General features: G+C 37.8%; 1 protein-coding gene across 1 annotated transcript in view; it reads right to left on the reverse strand.

Annotated features, from left to right (window-relative positions):
- Nucleotides 1–5,032: 5,032 nt before the first annotated feature.
- Nucleotides 5,033–15,451, reverse strand: part of LOC145990236 (uncharacterized) — a 44,140-nt gene continuing 33,721 nt past the window's right edge. Inside the window, exons 3-4 of the mRNA XM_083125910.1 lie at nt 9,189–9,466; nt 5,033–6,938 (exon numbers count right to left, since the gene is read on the reverse strand). Coding sequence (XP_082982036.1) covers nt 6,074–6,938; nt 9,189–9,466 — 1,143 coding nt within the window. The 3' untranslated portion in view covers nt 5,033–6,073. The remainder of the gene's footprint in view (nt 6,939–9,188; nt 9,467–15,451) is intronic.

The raw sequence follows: 15,451 nt of genomic DNA on the forward strand, positions 1-15,451 counted from the left end.
TGAACTCTGGCTTGTGCAGCCTGTCATACTGCTACAATGTGACAAGGGTCACATGTCACTTGTTGCATCGGTGTGAATTCGCCCTGAGATATGTATACAACTTCCCAATAGGAGTTACTGGATGTCTTGTTATTTTGGTTACCATCTCAGCTGCATACAATTATCAGCTGTCATTATAGCACATATATAAAAAACAACAGTCGAAACATGTGTATAGTGCAAAAATTTATGATGATTTGATTGTTATTTAGTGTCATTTTTCTGCACTTTTCGCTAATCGCAATGATTATGATGAGTAATGATATGATGAAATTGATGAAGGGACACTCACGAAGAACCCCTGGCATTGTAACACACTGTGCTAACCACTCTGTCACAGAAGTTAGCTGTGAACACTTATTATGGTAATTGGTGTTGTGGAAACCACGTTTTGCTAAATAATACATGATTATTTCAGTCTGCACAAGTGTCTGACAGAAAAATAAAAAATTGCATGATTTGATGCCTGGTTATTTGCTTTTAGCCCAGTCAATATGGGGTTGCGAGTTGAAATAATTTATTGTAGAGATATGGAGATTATTAAACCGAGAAAACCTCGTCATGATAATATTTACGCTTGCTTATCTCCTGGAATTGTCCGACCAGCGGGCGATCCCAAGAATGCGCTAACTTTGTAACTTCCGTGAAACATTGACTGAAAGGCAAACGCGTGGATCTAAACAAGATCTAGCATGTTCGAAAGGTTTAACAACCTTTCGAAGCCTAAGATTATAAAAGGGAGCTCACTCTCCGAGCTCGCTCTCATTTGACTCTCATTTGGATTACTTGTATCATCGAACTCTCATTAGTCTCTGATTACACTTTACTCTACAACACATTACAACTACTGAACTACGACGACGGAACACGGAGTTACGGCTGCCTAGCATGCAGTGAGTCGCGCGGGATCGCTCGGTTTGGTGAGCCAAGAGTCGCAGGATAGAACCTTGGCATCAGTCACAATTCGGTCTGCAAGAAGCATCTGGACAAGAACATCACTCACCTACCAGGTATGAACAAGCGTGAATAACCTTTAACTCAACTTTCCATATCTCTTCCCTCTTAATCGGAGCAGGTTCAGCTAACAGATACAATTAAGCTCTACCTAAAATGTATTATTGAAACATCCCTGTGACCTCAGATCCCAGGTAAGATGGGATTACAACATTATGAAAAGCAATTTTTTTCAGGGTTTGCTCTTTGTTACTTCCCAAATGAAATCCCAAAAGTCACCTAAAATCCCATGTGTGCATCACCTCCAAAATGGTGGACAAAGATGGCGACCGGGCTCGCAACACATGTTGTCCTTTTTTCTTTAATAACTTTCAATAATTTCAAGCTAAGTCATTCCTGTTTTCACTATTATACACAAGAAATGATGGAGAATCAGATTATGTATTAAAATATCCAGAAAATATGTATTTAACAATACTAACAACAAAAATGTTACTTTATTATTTCCATACAATTTCATTTCTCCACCTTTAAATATAAATATCTATAAAATTGAGAGAATAATGAAAAATATTTGAAATGGAATCCGTAGAGATTTCATCTGACTGCAAAACGATGCTCTTGAAAATAAAATTTAGCTTATGATAAAGCACCATACATGCATACTACATAAAAGTAACTTAATGCTATTCATACTGAAATATTAAAACTTATATGTAATAATATTGAGAATGATCCAACTTCATCTTTCCTTTGTTACAAAAAAGCTTCATCATCTTCAGAATCATCATTAACTGGCATTTTGGAACAATAATTTCCTTGACATCAGTAACAAAATTTCGAACACACCAGTCCGACCTTTCTGCATTCACATCTATCATCACAGCCTTTCTGTGCTGTGATTTTTCAGTGGCACGATATCAGGTTGAGCAGGTTGTCAGGAACAGCTGGTAAGTTTATTGTAACTGGAAACAATTTACCTTCTCTTGATGCCACCCCCATTCTGTTAGTTCCAAATTATTTCCTAACCATTGATGTACTTGAAGATAAACACGGAGACTGTGTTGGGAAGCAGCTGCACTTGTTGGAGGTAACATTGCTAAATTGAATGATGAAGATAGTTTCCTAGACACTGTTTTGTTATACACATTATATCTGAGTTCATCTAAACAAACATTGTTCTTTCCTCCATATAACTTCACAATAAATCTTTCTCCTACTTTAATTGATGTTTGAGGATCTAGATCAGAGTTGTTGAACACTAACTACTTTAGAGAGTTCTGGGTCTTTCTGAAGAATCTTTAATGCAGTCTGCTTTCCTTTGTTGAATAAAGCAGATGTCGTGTCACATCCTGTGACGGCATGGAAGAACAGAAAACTGTCTTTAAGTGACTCTAGGCTTCTCTAAATATTCCAAATGTGGAAGCATTTGCCTTTAATTTTGTTTGTTTGTGGCCTCATAAAATAAATACATTGTAGTGTTTGGATGTCCACGAGCAATTAAAATCGACAGCAAGTCAGAGTCACTTCCTACAACAGCAACAGAAATATTTTTGTCACCAATACTAATCGTAGTGGCAGCAATCAGAGCATCTGCATCTCCTTCAGGTTGATACACTGTGATACTCACAGAGTGAAAGTGAATCTTAAGCATGTCAATCAAGCGAGACTTATTTTCGGAGTTACATAAAAAGTGTGCTTGATCAGTTGTTACCTTCATATTTTCCTCGAATGGAATCATAGCAGACATCTTTGACATTGTTCTCCTCTGCCGTTCAGCATCTTTGGTATTATTGCCTGTTGCATACCCATCAAAAACTACTTCTTCACAGGGTGAAAAAATATTCTGTGCATATGTAACGTATTTTTTACAAATTTCCGCGTATGTGTCAACATCAGACTAAATGACAGTGTGAAGTAGGAAGCCACCATCTACAATATAAGTTAATTCTGATGGTGGTTGTACACAGGGTTCGATAGCCTGTACAATATCCATAAGTACAGATTTTCTGGTTTTTCTCATTGAAATGTCATCAAATAAAGATGGAGGGTAAGGTGCTAGTTCATATTTAAAATATTCCGGCAGTTCTTGATGTGATTGCAGCACAGCAGCAATCCGACTGAATAGCTGAACTGGGTTGATGCTAATAGCTTCATTCCGAATGTTAATTGTATTGTGTGTTGCAGATATTAGCAAGACTTTCTTTTCTCCTCAAAACTATACTTCCAAATGTTTTACCTGTGATTTGAGACAATGATTTTGAACCAATCTCTTCCGCCTATCACAATTCACTTTGACGCCAGCTACTAACCCAGTTGCAATATTGATGAGGTGCTCTTTTTGGTTGGTCTGTTTAAAGGGGTTGTGAAGTCTGATCCAATCAGAAAACTTTCTGATGTCTTTATCATCTCTACCTTGGCAGGAAGGTCTAAGTTCTGCATGCTGTTCCGATGATGACAACCGTTTTCCACAGAAGTTTTCTAAGGCTTCACTCACCTCCATGGTTATAGGAAATGACAAAACCCAGCGAGCCAATGTGGAATCCGTAATACCTCGGCCATGTCTCAAGCCTCATCAAACTTTGCTCAATTACCATATCTGCTGTAGTTCCACTCCAAAAACAGTCTTTAAGTCGAACAGTAAAATATCTGTAGTGAAAAAGTTTCCCAAGTTCTTCTGGTTTCATTTTATTTTCCAATTACTCCATCTGTTGCAGATAAAATTGTACAGATTTCACATAGTTCAGATGTCCAGCTGCGTGAAAGTATGGATGCATGCACTTAAGAGTATAAACGTAAAGGTACCAGTCTCCAGTACGCTCTACTCAAATATAAAGCATTATCAGTCTTACTTGTTCTAGGTACTGCAGCCACAATTTTGCTGTTTGGCCTTTATCCTTAATTTATGCCTTTATCTCGGCTATATCTGCTATTAGATTTTTCATGTCTGGATGATCCTTGAGGTCATTTAAAGTCTTAATGCCTGATATCAAATCTTCAAAACTAGAACGTATTCTACTTTCCTTATTCTCACCACCTAAATTACAATACTTTCTCCATAGCTGCTGGTAGACTGGTATGTACGTCAAAAAATGTGCTCTCAGTACTCTTGCGTATGCAGTTCCATTTAACATGTGAACAACAGTATTTTGCGCATACAACAAAGCCCAAAGTTCTTCAAGGCCACTACCTGACATAATGTGTCCAATGGTACCTAAATAACATTAATAGGTGAAATCCTTCAAGTTTGACTACTACTTTAGCTAATTAACTGTCTGGGTCAGCTGATGCAACAATTCCTACAGCCTTCCAATAAAGAGGCTGGTCAAAGGTTACAATACAGGAACACTGTCCCATTTTCTTACTTTCTTCGCAAGCAAAGAGAAGTATATCGTACTGAGGTTTGATGCTTCCACATGCTTCTATTTTTAGACACACCTTTCGACAGAGTTAAGCGGGTTATCTTGCAGTAGTATGAATGATGTGAATGTTATGATACCAACAAACTAAGCCTACCAAGCAATATTATTGGAGAGAATCGTCTTTAACAACTTCCTCCTACGTGATAGAAAAAGAAAATGAGTGTGCCTCTTAAAAAGTGCAATATGCTTAGCTGGGTCAACAACAAACAGCTTCACTCGTGATTCGTTAAATAGTCCCTTATCCGTTTATCATAAGTTAAATTTTATTTTCAAGAGCATTGTTTTGCAGTCAGATAAAATCTCTAGGGATTCCATTTCGAATATTTTTCATTCTCTCAATTTTATAGATATTTATATTTAAAGGTGGAGAAATAAAATTGTATGGAAATAATAAAGTAACATTTTTGTTGTTAGTATCGTTAAATACGTATTTTCCATATATTTTAATACATAATCTGATTTTCCAACATTTCAAGTGTAAAATAGTGAAAACAGGAATGACTTAGCTTTAAATTATCGAAAGTTATTAAAGAAAAAAGGACAACATATGTTGCGAGCCCGGCCGCTATCTTTGTCCGTCATTTTGGAGGTGACGCGCACTTGGGATTTTAGGGGACTTTTGGGATTTCATTTGGGAAGTAACAAAGAGCAAACCCTGAAAAAATTAGCTTTTTATAAATTATTTCAGCTCGACACCATTTTCGGTCCTTCATTTACTGGGCTATTGGGACAATGTGAAAGTTAAGGTGAATGTCAATAATAAGCTCAAAGAAGACATCTGAATGGACATTGTTGAGATTGTGCCACAATTATGTGAAAATGCAATCAGACAGATCTAGAGGACCATTTGCTCAATATTGTCTTCCCATGTGTACATGCTGTGTGTTAAAATAAAGACATTCACAGTTTTCTTACTGTAAGTGCATTTCTTATCCCCAAAATATCTGGTAACTCCAACTGGAAAAACCTGCACTTTGCAAAATAAAAATTTTGGTATCCAGTAAGAAATATAAAAAAAGGAGTACTTATGTCTGGTTCTTGTTCTAAAATTTTGACAATTAGCCCCGTTTCCATGACCATCTTCTGTAGTTTAAAACACATTAGATTTAATTTATTTAACGTCACGTTCCTCTACCTTTGGCTAATCGCAATAATGGAGATGAATGGTGACAAATAGTGTAAAACATTAGACTCAACAGTGCATGAAACATATGAGATAAGGAAAAATACTTAATAGGAAGGTTGGGAATTGGCTTGACACTGGAAAAACCTGAATTTTGCAAAATAAAAAGTTTGATATCCAGTAAGAAATATAAAAAAAGGACTACTTATGTCTGGTTCTTGTTCTAAAATTTTGACAATTAGCCCCGTTTCCATGACCATCCTCTGTAGTTTAAAACACATTAGATTTAATTTATTTAACGTCACATTCCTCTACTTTTGGCTAATCGCAATAATGGAGATGAATGGTGACAAATAGTGTAAAACATTAGACTCAACAAGTGCATAAAACATATGGGATAAGGATAATACTTAATAGGAAGGTTGGGAATTGGCTAGACACTGGAAAAATCTTTCTACAGATAAGTGTGTAATGAGGTTTCACTGAATTCTCATTTTATAATAAACAGTCACACCATTTTCTTGCAACTTCGAGATTAGCTTGGAGGCTGACTTCCTTGCTGATTATTATCAGCAAACCTATGGCTAATCATATGGTGCGTGATCAAGCTGCTTTTTTGCTTAAACCTCTTCCCACACTTTTCGCAAGTGAATGGTTTCCCTGATACATGTGAACGTTTATGCACATTAAGATTACCCAGTTGCGAAAATGTTTTTCCGCACACTTCACATTTAAAAGGTTTTTCGCCAGTGTGCGAACGTTCATGCGTGACCAAGAGAGAGCGTTGCGAAAAGAATTTGTGACACATTCCACATTGATAAACTTTCTCACCCGTGTGCAAACGTCTGTGTGTCGATAACGTGTGCTTGTAAAGGAATTTCTCCCCGCAAAGGTCACACTCAAATTCTTTTCTACTGGTGCACACCACACCCGATGCATTTCCTTGATTCTGAGACAGTTGAAAGGACAAATGGCTGTCGGAACTCGACTGGTCGAGAAAAGAACCATGTGGAGATTGCAAGTTGAAATCCATCTGTTTTCGGTCATGTGAAGAACTTGAACCGGAATCACACAATAAATCTTCCATGTGCATTTCGGAAGTGTACGATTTCGGGGCCACATGCTCTCTCCTGCAAACAACAACATGCTCCTTATAGTCATGCTCTTTAGTGAAGGCACCCTGACAGTTATCACACTTGAACAGAGCAATTCCATGGCCTTCCTCTGCTCTGTCATCCACTGTTGACAATGTTGCACCATCACTGTTATTCCTACTAATACTGATGTTACAGCTACGGAATTTTTGTACAGTAATATCTGAAGGAAGTTTCTGTATTCTAATATCTGGAGGTAAGGAAGTTTTATCAGGTAGCACTGCACTGTGGGATGGTTGCTGAAGACTGAAAGAAAAATTGTATGACATATTTATAGTTAAAGTGAAGTCCTTCACAAAATTTGGAATTATTACTATTAAAAAGAATACTCTCCCTAGCACCTACTTACAAGGGACCTATTTGACTTTGAGGTCGCAATCACCCAATGTTAACAGTGTTCGAAGCACCAAACGAGCTGTACTGAGCATGGGCGATATTGGCTGCTGGCAACAGGGAGTGCAACGAGAGGTATTTGAATGTGATCTGGACATGCAGCTATGAGACATAGTCAAATGGTAAAGTTGAAGGAATAGCAGTACTAAACAAAGCAAACATTGCATTATGCATACAACAACAGTTGGGACACAAACAATTTCTGACAGTGAGAAGGAAGGCAGGTGACATAACCTCTTATAGGTCTCTTGCTAGCATTCTCGCAAGATAAGTCAGTGAAATGTGCAGTATCATATACTCTTGATTGTGATCACAAATTACAAGGGGAGTGCAGCAACGACAACGAAGTTTGTGTTCCAACTCCCAAGGAGTTTGCCTTTGATCTTCCTGGAGCAAACTGTTGTGATCACTGTGGGGCGTCACTTTTCATTTGTTGCTCATGGTGTAACTTGAAGGTGTATTTTAAACATTTTGTGAACATCGTGAAGCATACCACACACAGTCCGTAGAAGGTTGCCCTCTGCACCTCCAGTATGTTCAATTCCCATCGTTCTCCTGGCACATGGTGGGTCATTAGCAGCTACGATTTTGCTGTCACCATATTATGTGCTGACACTTTTGAATGGTCCTACTTAGACAATGCACTTGCGACCTTGTAGTGAAATAGGTCCCTTGTTGGTGTCACTTATCTGACACTTTGCGGCTAATCACAATGATGATGATGACGTGACTAGATAAAATTGATGAAAGGACACTCACAAAGAAACACCCATGCTAGGACTCCAACCTCGGACTGTCAGTGCGAGATTTGGCTATCAAAGCAAGAGTGCATATGGGGAATGTGGATACTTATCTCAGACATAACAAAGATAATGTGCACCATGCTCTGGCCAGTTTTAACTCTTATGAGGGCCTTCAGGTGAGCCCCATAGTTGCTTATGCAGGAACATTAAAAAAAGCCCAGAGATTACAAACCGAGTTCATTGCATGGCAGTGAGAATCCCCAGTGACAGGATGATCGGTGTTATTACTATTACATATTAACTGTGCACAGCTGTGCTAATCTACACATATTAAATTTTTATCCACAGTTTTGAAATGCACATTTCAAATCGTTGCCACAATTCACTAAACAAAGATAATATTATGTGTTTGAAGAGTAACAGAAACTAAATTTTCTTGCTCAAACATATGATGAATTAAATAATTGTGTGGCAACGCTAAAATTATGAAAGTTTTGGCTCATCTGTCTAGAGTTTTCAAACTACATGTTATATGAGAAGGAAGACTATTTATAGTATGGAGCATTGTTTTCTTATTTCAAAACTGACAGCTGAAACCAAAACCAGTTGAAACCTGCATTTTATTTATTGAGTTGCAGCAGTTTCTTAGATTTCTCAAGGTAGTGGTGAACTGATATCTAACGCCCGCTTCAGACGAAAGCATTTTCCTTGGCATTTTTCTTAACATTTCTGCTATGATCAAACTACTACGTAAAGTAAAGAAATCTTATAGAATTTTGATGCCATGGCATTTTTCATGGATAGGATTGATCCTAATTTCCTTACCATTTCGAGTAACATAACCAATCAAAAGTGAGCTCTAGGTCACAAGTGCAGATGTAATGGCAGCTGAATGAGATATAAACAATGTATCACTTCACATATTTAAAAGCCGATAACTATTCAACTGAGAGGAATAATGTTTCATGTGAAAAGGTGTTAAGTATAAATCAGTAGTGCTGATTAAATACATACCTTAGAGCTCATATAGTGCACACATGGAATAATATTGTAGTTGTTTCAATTGTAAACACCAGACACGATCCATAAATGGCGTAACTCTGTATGCCTTTTGTGCTGTATATATTATCTAACGTTCTCTGCATGCTTCACATCGCAAATGCTAACAGGAATGTTACGTGAAATTCTTTCATGTAAAGTGTTGTCTGCTATAAAAAATGCCTAAGATTTTTGGAAGCATTTATGCTAGCAAAAGTGGTAAAGGAAATGCTTCCGTTTAAAGCAGGCCTAACTCCCACATTTTTGTCCAAAAAAAATAATCGTCATGATCCAGAATGAACATAAAGTAACAAAGACTTACCTATGAGTAGCGTCCTTTTTGGAATCACTAACTGCAACTACTTCTATGCCCTTCTTATTTTCACATAAAGAAAGTAAATACTTCATAGGGTCAACCCTTTCTTCCTCCTCTTTATGAACTTCTGCAGACTTCTCTAGCTTGGAGATTGTCACATCAATTCCCTTTCTATCTTGTAATACTGTGCTATTACCTTCATTCGAATAAATGTCCTCATCAAAATTCTGCTGATCATCTTCAGTGTCTGATTCAATGTCTATAACTTCTTGTTTCACTGAACTCTGAAATAAATAATAGCTTTAAAATACATGTATTACTTGAATATTAATTCTGCACTTGTAAGTTGCATTACCTCTGGTGTAAATTAACAACAGTAAAAACTCAGTTAATTGGGAAGTTAGTTTCGTTCTGTTAAGAGCGTATTAATATGTATGAAGCTAAATAATGACTTTTCCTATGGAAGAAACTGTGTTCCTGAAAACAAAGTACATTGACCCAACACTAGACGCTAGTAAATAATAAGGGAAGATTGCTATGATGGGCTGAGTTAATTGATGCTAATCCTGTACACCCCCCCCCCCAAAAAAAAAGAGTCACATATCCAGTGCTACCGAGCGAGATCAGGGTGGCATCATTTGTTCAGTAGCTGCTGATACAACATTTTCATAAATCTGTGTGCCAGAGTTGTACAGACGGAATCAAATGAAATGTTCTTCCCTTTTCCTACCAACTCAGAAGCGAGTTGGAAACTCTTCATTACTCCTGTATAGATAAGAATGTGGGGGAGGGCAGTAGCAGACAAGGCCAGCACGCAAACTTGTTTCCAGCAAGCTTTCTGTTGGAGTCTTGGCAGTTTGTGGAAGGATTTTGTGTTCCTAGCCAACCCCCCCCCCCCAGCCTCTCTCTCTCTTTGGATTGAGAAACAGGGTGCGACGATTATGCGATGAAATACGGTAATATATAACGATGAAGCTTTATTTGAAGATGATAATAATAATAATATCCCGTGGTGCAACAGTCCGTGAGGTCCAGGTCCTACCTACCGACTGCCGGCCTCACTTCCACCTGCCGAGGTGGGAATTATGGGGTGACGTGTGGTCAGCAAGACAAGTCTTCAGTCGTTGTAGGTTTCCATGACCGCGTCACGCTACTCATTTGTAGCTCCCCAATTTCCTCACGACGGTGGATGGCCACCGGTCCCATACACAAGACCAGGTGTCCCAGGTTTTAATTCCCGGCCTGGGCATGGATGTTTCTGAGTGTCCATTCATCAATTTCATTATATCATCACTCTTCCCCATCTTCGCAAATTACCCAAAAGTGGCACAAAAAGCGAAGTGAAATAAAAGCAAATCAATCAATCAATTGTTAGGGCAGAACCATATATCACACAATACAGGTAAAATTGTTGTTGGTTGACGTAAATTTTTAATATGCCTAAACTCTTAAAATACTCTAATATCAGGTTTTCTGTTGCAATTATTATTTCAATTTTGAGGGCCTTCATGACCGAGTGCATTGCATACTGCTCTATGAAACCGGAAACCCTATGTTCTATTCATTGATTGATTTCCTTTATTTTAATTCTCTTCTGGTGCCACTTTTGGTTAAACGCGACGATGAGGATGGTCGATGAAATGATGAAATTAATGAAGCGACACTCGCAACGAACACAATGACAAGGCCGGTCATTAAGCAAGCTGTGCTAACCACTCTACCACGGAGGCCGGAATCCTTTTTAATGTATAGGAAAAATCGTTCTTTGACATGGAACTAAGAACAGTTAATATGCGTCACCTCGGAGTTATTATATTTTAAATTTCGAACAATCAATTGAGATTTATTCCTAACCATTCTTTTGCCTACATCAAAACTTCCACACAATAAGATCAATTACACTAAGGACAACAGCGTTAGAGTCTATGCAAACGATGATGACGGAAAAAAATTCACGTGATTATAGTGGGGTGTAAGGGGTGTTTCTTCCACGTAGTGCACCCAATAGTCAACCTCACTTCCACGTAGTACACCCTGGACTGCGGACTAACGAGGCTCTGGCGACTGGCCCAATAGCCAGTATAATTTTGTTTGTGTTGTCCTGTGCTTTGTCCTTACTTGTGCTGAGTGCTCCTTTACAGCCTCAGCTTTAAACGAAAGTCAGAAGATTTTAATATTTTATGATTTTAGTTATGCAACGTTAGAGCTGTTATGTGTAACGATAAGGGGCTGGACCCCGTATAATGTGACGGGTGCAAAATAGCCTTGGTGCTTACGCACCCAAAATTTGAAATTCAAATCAAATCAGACATGATTATAGTGATGCATTACATCAGTGAAACATTAATTTTCGGTCATGATGGTGATAAATTGAAAAACGCAGGGACACAATGACCGATTTATTTATTTATTTTATTTCGCTTTTCTTCCACTTTTGGGTAATGAAAGATGTGTTAAGATGAAAGTTGTGAAAGGACAACTACAAACGTAGATGGAAAGGACACAGTCTAAACCCCCACAGACCATTATGCTGACCTTATATCTAGACGCCAGATCCTCGTTAGTGTGCAAAATGCACTCCATGGTCACAATGACGTAAGCATTCGTAAAATTGATTTGTATATTTTGTTTTTATTATTATTATTATTATTATTAATTTCGAAAAACGCAAGCCAAACTATTGGTCATTGTGTGATATGCTCATTACTTCTCAGGAACACTCGCAGCCTTCAGCCAGTTTTATCCTTAAACAAAATTAGGATGTTAACAGACACTTCCAAGACAATATCCAAAGAATACTGTCACATACGCGAAATGTAAAACATTTTTATTTTCTCGTTTCTACTACATCCCTGGGGAGTAAAAACGGCTGGAGCGTGATGCTGATCATTGACCTCCAAAATGGCCGAACTCGAGAATTTGCGGCGCCGTACTGACACATCCCCTAAATGTGCCTTCATGGCACGGTTCTATACGGACGAGGAACTTTACCTTACCTTTACTACTACTACTAACTACTCATGCCATGAATTTTTGTATTTTTGATCCTTCAGTATGTCTCCATTGCTAACCTGGTTAATACCCAGTCACAACAGCGATTAGTCAATGCAATAAAATACGTCAAACTTTAATGAAACAGGTGTCGGCGCGCCCACACACACACGCATACACACACAAACACAAGGAGAAAGAGAGACAGAGAGAGAGGGGCGGGGGAATAGGAACACAAAATCCTTCCACAAACTGCCAAGACTCCAACAGAAAGCTTGCTGGAAACAAGTTTGCGTGCTGGCCTTGTCTGCTATTGCCCTCCCCCACTTTCTTATCTATACAGGAGCAATGAAGAGTTTCCAACTCGCTTCTGAGTTGGTAGGAAAAGGGAAGTACATTTCATTTGATCCCGTCTGTACTTGTAGTGAGGAGACATAATGGCAATTTCTTTTTTAGTTGCCCTTGGGTGATGCTACATATACCAGGTGTTCAAAAATTAATGGTCGATTTTGTAAGACTATATTTTCACCAATAATAACAGAAATACATCAGAGCATCATTTAAAAGAGAACTATTTTAAAGTTTCACACAGACCTTAAATGCATCTATCAACGTATGCCTCCCATGTCGTTTCATCACTAAAAATGATCCATTCCGTCAAACCATCATCCATTTCAATCATGGCCAAAAAGTTCTCATAAAACTTCAACCAGTTGGATGGATCATCAGGCTGGAGTCTTTGTAGCAGTTGTAATTTGTGTGGGTACAACTGCAATCGTTTACATAGATTGTCAACACTGTGGATGTCAGTATCTGCACTTCTGGACTGGTTCTCCACAGAGATTTCCTAGGGTTCTGAACAATATTTTCATGCATTCTGCCAACCACTTCTTTGGTAACACTGTCTCCCTCACGACCTTTTCCTTGATGACAGAAGCATCCTCTGTTACAAAACTGTTCATACCACCTTCATATTGATGACACGGGAGGACCATGTCATCTAAATTACCATCTGAACTCTTTTTGAACCGCCACAGCACAGTTAATTTGTGCATATCCCAAGACACACAAACTACGTTCCGTTGGTAAGGCAGCCATTTTCTCTGACACTGATGTACACTTTTCCCTACTAGATGGCAGTATAGTACATTCACATAGTGTAATCGGCAGGAATTTCACAATCCTTGAGACATTTCCAACTCGGATTATGATGTCAAAATCAGCCAATAATTTATGAATATGATGTATATATCTATGCTTGAAAAGATCGATAGATTGAATTGCTTTATTTTACTTCACATCTCTGCTACTTTTGGCTAATCGCGAAGATGAGGATAAGTATTGATATGACGTGCTTGAAAAGAATTTACTGCATCATGCCCTTTATAACCTGGAAATAGTGTGTGTGTGTGCTAGTTAGAAATTTGTACTACCAAAGAAGCAAAAAGTGCACTACTTCAAGCGTGAATAAAAGGCCAAAATGTGGTTATCATTGATGCCAAAGTTATTAACGTCACGTTTTCTCTAAGCATTTAAGTATTCTGTTTAATATTTTAAGTATTTAGAGTAATTTCTGGTGATTCATTTGGAAATTTACAAACAATATTATTATCACTGGTAATTAAGGGTAAAAGTGGATTAACCTTTTGCATCCTCAGCGTCTCGATCGAGATCCTCTAGCATGCTCGTAGTTTTTAAGTTATAATGTCGATCTTGGGCTGTTCATGCTCATAAAGAAAACCCAAGCTGAACACGATTCCGATGACCTCCATCAGTTGCGGCCTTCCACTCCATTCTCTCACATACGCTGAGAATTCTTCAGCTTGGGTTTTCTATACGAGCATGAATAGCCCAAGATCGCACAGTACTGATGTCTACACATTCATCCCCATAAAATGCCTTTAGTCTCAGATGAATGTCAATTTGTATCACATTTTCTGTGGTTAGAAACTCGATAACTGCACGCTAATTCAGGCACTTCACCAACATTGCTTGGTTACATGCTGCCATTTTCCTCGCACTAGTTCAGCATCCCCTGGTGATAGAAGTTTGAAACCTTCAATGGAGAATGGGAAAGTTTTATAAGTGCAATTTATGGTTGCTCAAAATTCAAAATGCGTTTACAAGGTAAAAAAAGAAAAGAAAAACCTAGGAAGCTTTACTTTTCAGCATGCCCTCGTATATATAGTTTATTGTAGATCCATTTCAGGATTGTAATGTTGTTCATTGACATTCCAAATTATTGTTTGCAAAATTTTAACACAAAATATTAATAAGAAATTAAATTAGAGATACCATATTTAATGCAAAATATTGAATTTTTCACGAGTTTTGTATCTCTTAAACCAATTGAATCTCAAACTCAAAATTTTTACTGAAGTTACTTGTCATGGAGTACTGTATTGTGTACAAATTTCAGATTTTTAAACAAATGCCCACCAGAGATATTTAACCCTGAACTTGGATTTTTTTTAACAAAAAGTACATGTTTATGATCCTGTAGAAAAAAAAGGATTAAAGTCTAAAGCTTCAAATAATTTTGGCATACACTATTGGTACACAGTGTCAAACAAACTGCCTTCCCCCTAAAAAAAAGGGTCCAAAAATGTCATTTAAAGCGATTAAAATACATAATTTTGACCTTAAAATTTATTATGAAGAAATAATATATATAAAATTACACAGAAATATAATTGTAGCCTATAATTTACTTAACATCACAGATTTTGTCTCATTGTCGTAGGACTTACCAGAGCTGAGATAAAAAAGTTGCCGCTGATGCTTACGAATGGAGAAAATGATGCGTGCCATGATAAAAATATGCCCACCATCTTCAAATCGGTGATAGTAAAAATAAAATAACAGTGGTTCTGAACTGTCAACATATGAGGCTCACACCACACAAAAAATTAACTTTTTTAAAAATGGTCAAGCAACCATGTTGTATGACTTCATATGGATTGACCCTTCCAACGTTTGACATAAATTGCTCTCATCATCAGGGAATTGAAGACCAATGTAAGATTAAATATATGACTATGGTGGGGGGTGGAGCTTGGACACTGTCGTCTTATTGGTTCGCTCTGGATTTTGGTGTATAATTGGCAGATGTCATGCTTTTACGGAGATGTGAGTTCCAGGCGTGACTGAGCTAGAGTCCCACATCCCTGTTGAGATTTGTGCTTTTCCCAGGAAATGACTGGAGCTTTCTTTACTTGTCGGTCCCAGCATCTGGCACATTTAGGTATGATTTTGGTAACAGCAAATAAAATCCTATG

The sequence above is a fragment of the Lepisma saccharinum genome, chromosome 7 (assembly GCF_977018435.1).
Source record: "Lepisma saccharinum chromosome 7, izLepSacc3.1, whole genome shotgun sequence".
Classification (NCBI taxonomy): Eukaryota; Metazoa; Arthropoda; class Insecta; order Zygentoma; family Lepismatidae; genus Lepisma; species Lepisma saccharinum.